We start from the raw sequence: 12,373 nt of genomic DNA, 5'->3' as shown, positions 1-12,373 counted from the left end.
TGAGTCAACAGTGTGACGTGGATGCCAGAAAGCACTAATGTAATCTCAGGTTGCAGGAAAAGGAATACTGTGCTCAGAAGAAAGGAGGCAAAATTCCCTTTCTACTGTGGTCTGTGTTTCTTTCTTTCTTTCTTTCTTTTTTTAATAAACTTCAAGAAAGATACAGACATACTAAAAACAACCAGAGAAGCAGCTAAAATCAGGGGACAGAACATACAAGAAGAAGAATGGAGGGATATTTACCCTAGAGAAGTCAGAGACTTTGGGAATAGAGGGGATAAAACACAAGATTTGTTTTTAAATAGTCTCATGAGAAATAGAATAAACATCCTATCTGGAAGGGACAGCAGGTTAGTAAGGATTTCTGATCATCAGAGCTGCTGTGTCTTTGAAGGTAAGTCCCCATTATGGGAAGTAGGTGTGTGGTGAAGAGACTAATGAGGCAAGGTTCCAAACCACACCAGCTCCAAGGTGCCATCCAGTCCTGAAAGTGCCAGTCCAAGTGCCAACCCATCACACTGTCAGCTGGGGTAGCATACACACAAATTCAAGTCAGGATGAACACTGACATATGCCAGCCTCTGAAATCTAGACAAGCTGTCTAGATTTCAGATCTAGATCAAATTTGTCTAGATCAAATTCAGCAAAGTGTTACTGATCCCTTTCTAAAGGGTGGCAACATTTCTGTGATTTTTCCTCAAGAGTACAGACTGGCTCCATGCTGCAAGACAAGCCAAAAAAAGGTAGAAAGATTTAAGAGTGGCTTCAGGGCAGAAAGATAAAGGTACTGAATCAATAGTGAAGTGTGTAATAAGCATTGATATGACAAAGTCAAAATCAAAAGAGGCCTTCTCTCCTCAGAGCTGTGCAGAGAAAGCATTTGAACACAGGTTTGGCTTCTCTTCACCAAGCTAATTCAAGTTTCCTGTTGCTCCAAAATGAAAACCAGTGGTGTCTAAGGCAACTTCCACTAAAACCTAAAATCTGATCAACATCTTCCCCCCCACCCCATCAGTCAGTTATTTCTCCAGCCATGAGCTGAGAGGAAGAAGAGCACAGCCATGTTCAGAAATAGATCACTGTCACCGAATAATATTGGCTCCCACTTATCGGACAGCTACTATGTGCCAGACACTGTTAGGCTTTATATTGCAAGTCACTTATTATTTTGTAGCTGAGGAACTAAGGCACAGAGAGGTTAACTGACTTGGCATCAGACATCACCATCCCAACATAAGCACAGCTCTTATTCACTAAGTGCTCCATATGTGCCAGATGCTGTTTTAAGCAGTTAAATGTTGTGATCTCATTGATTCCTCACAGCAGTCCTATAAGGGGCTAAATGATTACTCACAAAGTCACAAAGCTAGAAAGTTATAAATCCTTATCAAGGTAACAGATTCTGTCTTAGAAGAAATAACCCCAGTTCTGGCTCTGGTCTACCAGGCCAGGGCTCTCCAGCAGATCAGGAAGAACTGACACTTTAACTGGAGGTTGCTACCTCTCAGTGTCCTGGACAGGAACAGACAAACACATATGTGCAGGACCAGGAACCTACAGGACCAGGAAACAGTGTCCAGATGGCCAGGACATGTGGCCAGGAAAGGCCCAGTGGGAAGCTCCTCAAAGCTGATCCCACAGTCCATACCCCTCTCTAATGTGAAGTCACATGTCTTATGCGCCAGCCCCCACCCCAGTTTTGCCCACACAACCATACCCCTCTCTAATGTGAAGTCACATGTCTTATGCGCCAGCCCCCACCCCAGTTTTGCCTCCCTTTGTCAGCAGGTCCACATTGCCCCATTGCCTCACTTCCTGTCCAGGGAAGCATAATGCTATGCACTCAATAAAAAGTCCCAAGTCTGGGGCCCTCCCTGGTGGTGCAGCGGGTTAAAGCACAGCACTAAGAAGCTAAAGCCACTTCCACATGAGTTTGATTCCCGCCTGCCCCGGAGGATACCACATGGCGTGGCAGACCTCTCCTGACCCGCCCGCTGCTCCCCTCAGCAGTGTACTTCGTCGATCTGCCTGTTCTATTCCCCACTCTGTCTCTGGTGAAGCCTCTCGCGGCCCCTGAGCCTCTGGCCTGTACCTCAGTTCTGTATGTACAAATAAATGAATCTTTAAAATAAATAAATAAGAATAATTTCAAGTAAAAAAAAAAAAAAAGTCCCAAGTCTGGTTCAAACTCCAGCACTTTCTGTCATTACTTCTTTAGCCAAATGGATCAATCATGAGCTGGGAGATACCTCAGCAAAGGCCAGCCCACCCCCATGCATCCTAAAACGCCAAACGAAATAAAAGTATTTTCTGGGAGTAGCAGCGGAGCGGCAATTGTAATTTATCACTGACATTGTTTAGAACCACCAGTGAATGGTGATAATAAAAACCAGATCGACTTTTGCTCAGCTTCTTTATTGCTTTTAGATTCTCTACATACCATGCACACCATCACTGCCTTCAGAGAGGGCTGCCCACTTGTTAGGCCATGGCCAACAGGTTGCTCTGTGACTTTTGCAGCCAGTTCCTTGGTCAGGAAACTGCGTGCTCTTTAGACACTTCTAAATGGCATGCAATAAATTGCCGGGATACTTATAGATCAAAAGTAAAAAATTCACTTTTTAAAGATCAGAGTTCAAATGCTCATCAGACTAAATCAAATGACTAGGGAGGAAGATGAATTGCCTTTTCCTTTTAGGAATCTATGCTTAACTTTCTCTTATCCACATGAACCGGAAGATTTAACTGCTCTTAAATGCACAGAAGTATCCCATTATAATAATGTCTATTTATTGCAATACTATGGCCAACCCCAAAGAGAGCAAGCTGGCAGCACCCCACACCCCCAAGTGGCCCTAACTGAAGTCTGTGCCATTCCTCTCTAGTGATGTTTCTTGTTTCCTCAAAAGCCAGCCAATCATAGTCTGAGGCAACCAACTTGCTTAGTTTCTTCTCAAATGCTCCTGCAGAGAGGCCTTGCAGCCCAGCCACTGAGAAGGAAAGTTGGTGCAGAGCAGTTAAAGGAACAATTCCAGGGCCACTGGACTATCATCTCCCCGATGCAGATCAATTTCAGTTATATAAACTGACATATAGAAGGTTTTCACTTACTTGATCTGGAATTCTCGATCTGTTGTAATGTTCTCAAAACTTTCTGTACATCCTTCATGCTTGTGTCTTTCTGACTATATAAAAGAAGCCGCTGAGCATCTGAGAAGAGGCGAGACACACTGCAGGAGGGACAGGAAAACAAAAAAGCCCTTGTTAGGCCAACTTCCTCTCCAGTTTGAAGATGTGCCCATCAAAAGCCTGGCCACTAGGACCTCCACTGCCCGCTCTGGCCAGTTCCAACTGCTCCCACAGCAGAGTCACTGGTACCTGTGCTCCCTACCACCCATGCACCACCCTGACTGTTAATGCTTTTCACCATGCATCCGCACAGCTGACTGTTAACACACACACTCAATGCACAAACACCCCCAGGGCCAATGTATCCATGAGACATAGTAGGCTTAGGGCCTGCCTCCCAGGATCCTCTCTGAAAACCACAAAAATAAGTTTTAATTTCCTTTAAAGTCAGAATTTTAAAAATGAATATATTAGGAATGTATGCCTGTATCTATGAGAATAAATCCAAACTGGAGTATATTCATCATTATAATAACACAATTATAAATTAAGAACTTTAATACTTTACATGGAAGATGGGGCCCATGAAGGCTAATGCCTAAGGTACATAAACATTATGCTTGGCCTTACCTGCCCCAACTGCAGCTCCTTAAAACTGACTTGCTACATCTTCTACAGCCTCTAGTCCATTCCAACTCATGGGATGGTTCCTTGCATTCAAGGTCTCCTTTGGCAAACAGTGATTTAAGTCTATACTTATACTTTGGTGTTGAAGTCTGGCCAGGAATGCAAAAGGAAAGAAAGTACTGTCCTGGGCCCCAGGGAGTTCACACCCAGAGAAAAGAAAGGCCCACAGGCAGCACAGACAGCACAGTAGGACAGGACAGAGCAGGGAGGTGAGGACTGCCCCAGCCTTGATCTGAGCAGCTTGAGGGCAGGCCCTTCCTTTGTGCACATGCATGTGAGCACACACCACACACACACAAACACACACAGCCCCAGCTCATAAACTAGACATCTAACCACAGTAATTGTTAGTTAAATGACTAGTTACTGGGTGGAGCTCATGTTGCTGTCTTCCTGCCTATTTACCAATCACACTTAGAGTGACTTCTCATTACTTCTACAACACAACAAAGGCCCCACAGTCTTAAATGCTAGTGGCAATTTTCTTCTCCCATGTTCTTCTGATGTTTCTACACAAACCTTTACCAAAGCAACTTCACACAAGTCCATCCACTAGTAAATCTCCAGCAGATGAGAAGGGAGGAAAATATTAAGATAGACAAGTTAGGGCTGGAAAACCTTGGGCCCTCCCTGGTGGCACAGAGGGTTAAAGCGCAGCACTGCAAGCTAGCCACAGTGTGAATTCAATCCCCAGCCCCGGAGGTGACCCACAAGACATGGCAGACCTCTCCTGCCCCATCTGCTGCTCCTCTCATTAGTGTACTTTGTCAATCTGCCTGTTCTGCTCCTCACTCTGTCTCTGGTGAATTCTCTCACTGCCCCTGCACCTCTGGCCTGTACCTCAGTTCTGTATGCATAAATAAATAAATATTTAAAAAAGAAAAGAAAACCTGATCTGGTACTTACATGGATTTGTTAAAGTTTCCAACAACCCCAGGAGCCTCACCAGGAGTCGGATAACGGAAGCAGGGGTTATTGGCATTACAGATAATTCCCTGAATCCAAGGAAGCGTTCCTGCAGAGGGCATGGCTTTGTTTGGAAAGTGGCCTGTTGAAGAAAAACACGAGAAACATTAGTTCTTTGATGCAATTTTGGGACTTGAGAGGAAGGAATCTTACCTCTATTGATGCTAACGAACCATTGTTTCATTCTAAATCTGTCCTATCTCCCATATCCCAGGGACCTGCTACCACCCGAGTTAGAAACTTGGCAGCAGATAGCAGCCCCCCACCTGCACAACATCACCTGTAGGATGGGAATCGTGATAGCGACCTTGGGAGAGGGGACAAGAAGGTCAGATGAGATCATACACATCAAGTAGGTGATGCACAGCAAGGACTTGATCCTCATTGGTTCATCTTTAGTTTACCTACAGAGGCCCTGGGGATCACCTAACTGAACTGCTTCACACCACAAAGAGGCAACTATGAGAAAATAAAAAGAAACCACAGCCTTTTGCATAGAAATAGAACTCAGGAAGTCCATAAGCAAAATGGAGAGCAGAACCCACATCTCTGCAGCTCAGGTTGAGCTCAACCCAAGCCCCCTCCCTTAGATCTGTAGTCACCTTTATAGTCTAGCTGTCCCTGGTACTGTCCTCTGTTAGCCAATCATATGTTAGGTTCACCTCTCTGCCAGCTCACAAGCTCCTTGGACCAGTGACTTGTGGTCAGGTGTCAGCTGTGAAGCTACACTGGTGTGGCTGTCTTGTATTTCAACAATGAGGTCCATCTAATAGGCCCTCTGCCTTCAATACAGGAGAGCTTCTGACAAGCAAGATGCCTGCGTGGAGTTGGGCTGGTGCTTGGTGTCAAAGGCACAGTGTGGTGTGTGGCAGTCAGCGTGGAAAGGAGCAAGTAATGAATATCAAGATCAACATGTTCTCCTCCAACCAGAATCTTAACTGGAGTTCCAAGCACATACAAATTCCTCTGGACAGGAAAACCAAGCCTCCAGCTTTCATCATATTCCCAAGGCTACCTGTGACCCAGAAAGAGTTAAAAGAGCAATAAAACTATGTCTCAAGGTGGCAAAGACCCAGGTGGTTTCACAGACCTTGACATAACACCAATTGGGATTCACATCCAGTTTCTGCAACTCTCTAAGCACCAACTTTGGTCAAGCCCCTGAATCCCTAAACCCCCGTTTCCTCATTTGTAAAAACAGTTATAAAAATGTGGTCTACTTCACAGAGCTATGTTGAGAATTCCACAAATTCATACAGGCAAAGCATGTATCAGAATACCTGGCAGAGCCCACAGCTCAATGAACAGGCCTGTTTGGATTACTGAGGCTCTGTGGTGGTGAAACTACAATAGTAGCTGCTTTGCTATTGTCTAGCCAGGAATGCTCCTTCCATCTCGCAGCTGCCATCTTCCTCCAAAGCAGAACCCGTTTTAGTTGGATTTTTATTTCTATGCAAATGCACCTGCAGAATCTCATCAAAAGTTAACCCACACCCAAGACCTGCTACAAGCTGTATTTCAATACTGGTTTCATCCCTCTTTCTACTTCCAGGCAGAAAGGGAACATCCAAAGCAAGGATGTAACAAGATCTGATCACTGCAGCCACCCTCTGCAAGGACTCTGGCCTTTTGAACATTTACTCAGTTAACCTCTTTATCTCCCTGTTAAAAGGTCACGGAAAATCAAACATGGTCCCTTGCCTAAGTCATCTGCCCCTCATTCAGCAGAGATTTATGCAACCCAACCAAATACTCGAAGGACCAAGGGATTCTCCCCTTTAACCTCCCGGAGATACTGGCACAAAGGACAGGGTAGTGTTCATCCAGACAGCACAGGGCAGTGGGAGGTAAAGGTATCTGAGGAAATACCTTAATGAGTGAAGCAGACACCTTTCCATGTATGCTGTATTCCACCTTATTTGCAAGCAAAAGTCACGTGAGAACTTGACATTTGGTTGCACAGGATGACAATCAAATAGCATAAATTCCCAGGACCCAGGGAATTTATTAGGACTTCAGAGACTCTGGGTCACAACAGAAAAGATTTAGGGGGAAGAACTGTATACTAAGCCTTTGTTCTCAGAGGAAATACTCCTCAAATTCTCTTCCAACTGGGTCGGTAGATGGTGGGGAAACAGGTTAAGGTTGCAAAACATGCATAAATGGAAGCAAAAATCTTATTTTTCCTCCTATCTGTATAGAAAAGTGACCGCATTTCTGAGACCAATGGTCTAGATTCAGAGGGATCTGAATTAAAATTTAACAACTTTCCCCAGATCACAGACTTGGCAAGTGGCAGAACTAAGAGCCAAGATCCAATCTCCACTTTATGTGATGCCAAAGTCTGTGCTATTTCTACTACACTATCTTGCCTGTGTGTGATCATTCCAGGGAGAGACTAGCCTAACAGATGAAATGGCTGAGTCTTCCCTAAAACATAAACTTAAGGTAAACAAATATTCATTTGTTTATCAATCGGCAAAAACTCTTTCAGGTTCTAAAAGCAAAAGCATAATTACCTCCTAAATTGAGTGCAGATTTTATTTTATACTTTTTCCTTATTGGTGAAATCACAAATTCATGTCTGGGAAAACACTCATGAGGTTTTGTTATTAAACTTAAATACTATAAAAGTGTACTAGCAAATTAATAGGGAAATAACTGCAGCTATGTTCTTTCTATAAGAGTGATGGAAACAAGAACCAAGACCAAGAGCTCAATTAAAAGGTAAGATTCTAGCCCCTTCTCTTCCATGGAGAATACTATCCTGCAAATCTATGGGGCTGGTCGGTTGTGAGTAGGGATGTTTAAAGGTAGGAAACATCAGCGGGGCAAAGCAACAGCTAAACCTCCTACAGAAGCACAGGAGCTACTGCTATGATGTCAATCATCCAGTGAGTAACCAAGTGAGTGTGAGCTCACATTCAAGACAAGCATATAGGGTGTTACAATCCCCCTTTCATAAAGACAATAACACTCAGGTATTCAGAAGCTACTTCACTTGCCCTAGGTGATATTCCTAGTAATAACTGAAGCCAGGAATAAAATCCAACTAGACTGACATCTGGAGTTTGTGTTCTTAGCCACGAGTTTACCTTGATGCTTCCTGTAAGGCTATTATCATAACACGTGATTGGAAGTCAGATGACCTAAACTTTATCTGTCACTTACTAGATGTGTGACCTTGAACAAGTCCCTGGCACTTCTCTGAGCCACAGTTTACTTATCAAATTATTAAAGCAAAGATAAGGTCTATTATAAAATCAGTAATAAAGTCTATTATACATGGTTGTTATGAATCAAATGAAATGATATTTGTTAATCTGAGTCCTATACAAATCCTACTTAAAATGATACATTTCATGTTTTTCAACTGTGTAATAAAAACATAATGCAAATGAGAAAGACTGGCAAGGAATAGATGGTAGTGGTGTAAAGGCACTGCAAAGGGTGCTTTTTTAATTTTAATCACCATTTTCTAAACTTTCAGTAAGGTTGTTTCACTTTCACTATATACAATGCATGAAACAGATGTTTGCTATTTCATCGTTACTATTATCACCACTCACTTGAACTGAAAATAGTTTCCTCAGTTCATGGTTTATATTAAAAAAACAAAACAAAAAAAACCTGGAAGCTTCAATTTGCTGTTTTACACCATTTGCACCAGAAGATATGTCTTTGAAAAGTTCAAATTTAGCCCAGGTCTATTGCCTGCATTTTGCTTGCCAGTGGTTAAAGTCTCACACAGGATACTCAGATACTTACATTCATGTTGTTCATAGGGAGGGTAGCTCAGCCGGACAGAGATCAGGATCAAGAAGATAAATAGAGGCCAGGCCACTTCCAGCAACAGCTGACACTGAACAGGAAATAAGACAGAGCATCATGAATGTCAACATAATGTGGCTGCCGAATGCTTTGGCTTTGGAAAACCCAAAGAAAAGTTTGTTAAGAAATCGATCACTTTTCCAGCCTTCTTCAACACTACAGTTAAAAAAAGTGAAAAGAAAACTGGTTTGTAGTTCTGCTTATATCACTGTTTTCCTGGAGAGAAGGAAGATACTTCCCATCCTGCTTGTCTGACTCACCTCCATTCATTCTTCAAGACTTATCCAGACACAATTTCCTTTAGTAAAATCTCAGCCTGATTTAAAACCCTTCCACTGTGTTTCTACAGTAACCTGTGCATATTCCTTATAGAATTAGCTTGAGGTCCTCAAGTCATCTGTTTCTTTCACTGGCTTCCTAACTGCAGTATCAATACTGGGTTCAATTCATAGTGTCAGGATGTAATGACCATTTGTTGAACGGAAAGGGCCAGGCAGTCTATGATCTAAATATATGCTACCTCTTATTTGTATTTTTATTGTTTTTTTAATCTTTTATAAAAGTCTTTATATTTTTATATACGACATATTTTATTTAGGTTCCTTTTATTTTTATAGGTTTCAGATATACAGCATTATAATTTGACATTATATATATATTTATATATATATATTATATTTTGATCACTACTAGAAGTTTAGTTTCCATCCTCCACCACACAACTGATCCCTTTTATCTAATATACCCACCTCCTCACCCTTCCCTACTCCTTTAAGTACACAAAAAGTTGCCCCCATGGGCCTGAAAAGAGGGCTCACGGGACAATGGAAATGCATGCATATTTGATGACCTATGTGCACCCGAGACTGGAGAAAGTTGGGGACAGTACAAAATCCTTCACCATGCATCCAGGTCTAGAGGCACGGCATTTTCAAGTTATTGCCAGCCACTTCACCTGGGTTTAATCCCAGGCCATCTGGCCTGCTGTTCTCTCAGCAGTATATTTCTGCTCCTGCACCTATGGCATATACCCCAGTTCTTGTATGCATAAGTAAATTTAAAAAAAGAAATGTTAAAAAAATTGAGGTTATACAGCACATGTACTTTTGTGTGTCATACTGGGACTGTTTTTCATGACAAGATTATTATCTTAAAATATGGATTTTAAGGGTCATTTGATATTCCACAGTATAAGACCATAATTAGTTTAACCTTTCTGCTATTGTTGGTGCTTCAGGCTGTTTTTGCTTTTTTTGTTATTTGTTGCTTGGTCTTTTGGTACTTTAAACAAATCAAAAAAAAAATTTTTTTTAAAGAAATGCAAAGATAGTTAACAGTGGATACCTTGGGAATAGAAGGACATAGGTAATTTCTTATGTTTTCTAAATTTTCCATAACAAGCATATGTTACTTCTCTAATAGAACAAAAACCTCTGCCAACATATAACTGATGGATAGTTTGCCAAACGCAGCTATTACACCAGGGAGAAAAAAGATACAGGGTGCCTCTCTGAAAGAAAGCATGTTGATCATGGGGTCTCCAAGACCAAAGACAGGGCTGGTCTAACTAACTATTCCTGTAATAATCCCTAAGAGGCAACACACATCGACATCTCCATCCTGTCAAATGGCACTGGGCTCTTCTATCTGTTGAGCAGGCACTCCCTGTTAGTGTTCCCCAGATACTCACACATTTATGGCCTTTATCAGCACTTGGCACCAATATATATTCATATTTCTCCCCTATGGTCATTTTCTTCTTACTAAGCCTGCCACATGATAAGGGCTTAAGAAATGCTAATTGAATGAAAATGGCCTGAAATTGGTAAAATAATGAAGAAAGAAAAATAATTCAGTTGAATCCTTCTTTAAAGCAATTTGGCCACACTTATAAAAGGTTTACCCCCTTTGGACAAATACTACCCGTAGAATTCATCCTATGGGATTACATTTAAAAATCTTAAAAAGCTACATTTATTCAAACACTTTGATTGCAAAATATTGAAAACAACATAATTGCATGGCAATAGAAAAAAATATTAAATTAAGGTACATGTAGTCAACGTTATGCAATAAAATCCAGACATTCATTATTAACCATCTAATATTAAGTGATAAAAGCAGAAAGCAAAATTACATGCATTCCAAACTTATATCTAAATTACTAAAAAATATAAGAGACAGGAATAAAACTTTTAAAGATAGTATGACAATGAATACATTCAGAAAAGAAAAATGAACTCAGAAAAAAAAGCAAAATTAAATGAAGCATATAAGGGAAGATAAACAGTCAATAAGAATGGAGCTCTGAAGCTACCATTTGTATTTTTAGGATAAAGAGTAAATATCATTTCCTTAGAGTCTAATATGTAGTAAACACTTATGTATGGATTATTTCATTTAATCCTCAGAACAACCCTGTGACAAAAGAACCTTATTACTCCAGCCTTTATCAGCAAAGTTAAACTCAAAGAAAGGGAAATCACACAGCTAGTCTGAGGCAGGACTGAGCTTAACAGCCAATTCTGTCCAGCTCTGGAGGCCTCATGAAATTCTTCTTGACATGCTACCTTCATGACCCAGGTATAAAATGGCCCCCACCTAGTGGGAGCCCAAACATCAATATGTTCCAAAGAGATAAGTAAACCCAAGACCTGTAGATTTGTAACAGATTTAGATGTACAATAGTTACAGCCAATGCTGAGCACCTACTGTGTGCCAGAGATTTTACTGATTTCACTTGTAACATAATTCTCACAATAACTCCGGGAGATAAGTCATAGTACTACCACATCAGGAATGAAGAAGTTAAGCTTCAGACAGTGATGACCAAGAGCCTGGTAAAAGCACTGAAAGCCCTCTGTGCTCTTATACCCATCTTGCTGCCACTCACAAATTTACAGAGGTAAATTTGGGGCAATGATCTTTTGAAATGGCCACTTAAAAAGAGCCAAACACTTGCTAGTCCTTCTGGGCACTGATGTGAACTAAAGAAATCCTATACATCTTGCAGCCCTCACATCTGTTAACAGAGGGCACCCCAAAAAATTATACAAATTTCTTTCAGCAGTTGCAGTAAGTGGATACAAGCAGATCAGGAAAATAAATAAGATAAAGATTGACAATAATGATTAACACTTAAATAAGTCTTTCTATAGATCAGTGTTCTAAATGTTTTCCATATACACATTTTTCTTCAAATAACCCTGTTATTATAAGGCCCATTTTAAATATGAGGAAGTTGAAAATCAGAGTTATTAATAAATTGTACAAGAATAAAGGTTAGTAAATGGCAGAGCCAGAATTCAAAGTCTGTCCAATGTGTAGATTTTGGCTCTTTGCCAAATACACCCAAGTATCCTCCTTATGTTCTCTTCTTAATGACGCCAAGAATCTAAATTCTTGATCCATTCAAAGCCCTTCCTAAGCTGAGACACTAATATAAAAGAATGAAGAGCCTGCCTTCAAGGCTCATAACACCTAAACCAGAGAATTCTGAGAGACAAAATTTAATCTACACCCTTTTACTCTGGGCCTCTAAAATTATTTCTGGTACTGAAAATAGAATCCACCTTCTAAATTTATAAGGGTGTTCTAAGTATCACTGCGTAATAGCCTCCTTCCAGAACTCTAATTCAACTTCTACCAGTAATGTCATCTGCTGTCATCATCAAAATCAGATCTCTCCCCCACCTGTAAGCTAGCATTTTTCCTTCACACAAGTCCTCATAAACAACTATGAAATAAGACTGATGCTTTA

The 12,373-nt window shown here is 41.0% G+C and overlaps 1 protein-coding gene across 1 annotated transcript in view; it reads right to left on the bottom strand.

Annotated features, from left to right (window-relative positions):
* Positions 1 to 12,373, bottom strand: part of ABCA1 (ATP-binding cassette, sub-family A (ABC1), member 1) — a 117,162-nt gene that overhangs the window by 79,658 nt on the left and 25,131 nt on the right. Inside the window, exons 3-5 of the mRNA XM_004677462.2 lie at positions 8,551 to 8,644; positions 4,723 to 4,864; positions 3,112 to 3,230 (exon numbers count right to left, since the gene is read on the bottom strand). Coding sequence (XP_004677519.1) covers positions 3,112 to 3,230; positions 4,723 to 4,864; positions 8,551 to 8,644 — 355 coding nt within the window. The remainder of the gene's footprint in view (positions 1 to 3,111; positions 3,231 to 4,722; positions 4,865 to 8,550; positions 8,645 to 12,373) is intronic.

Source organism: Condylura cristata, unplaced genomic scaffold, assembly GCF_000260355.1.
Source record: "Condylura cristata isolate star-nosed mole 26May11 unplaced genomic scaffold, ConCri1.0 scaffold00006, whole genome shotgun sequence".
Taxonomy (NCBI): domain Eukaryota; kingdom Metazoa; phylum Chordata; class Mammalia; order Eulipotyphla; family Talpidae; genus Condylura; species Condylura cristata.
This window is presented reverse-complemented; position numbering and strand designations above follow the sequence as displayed.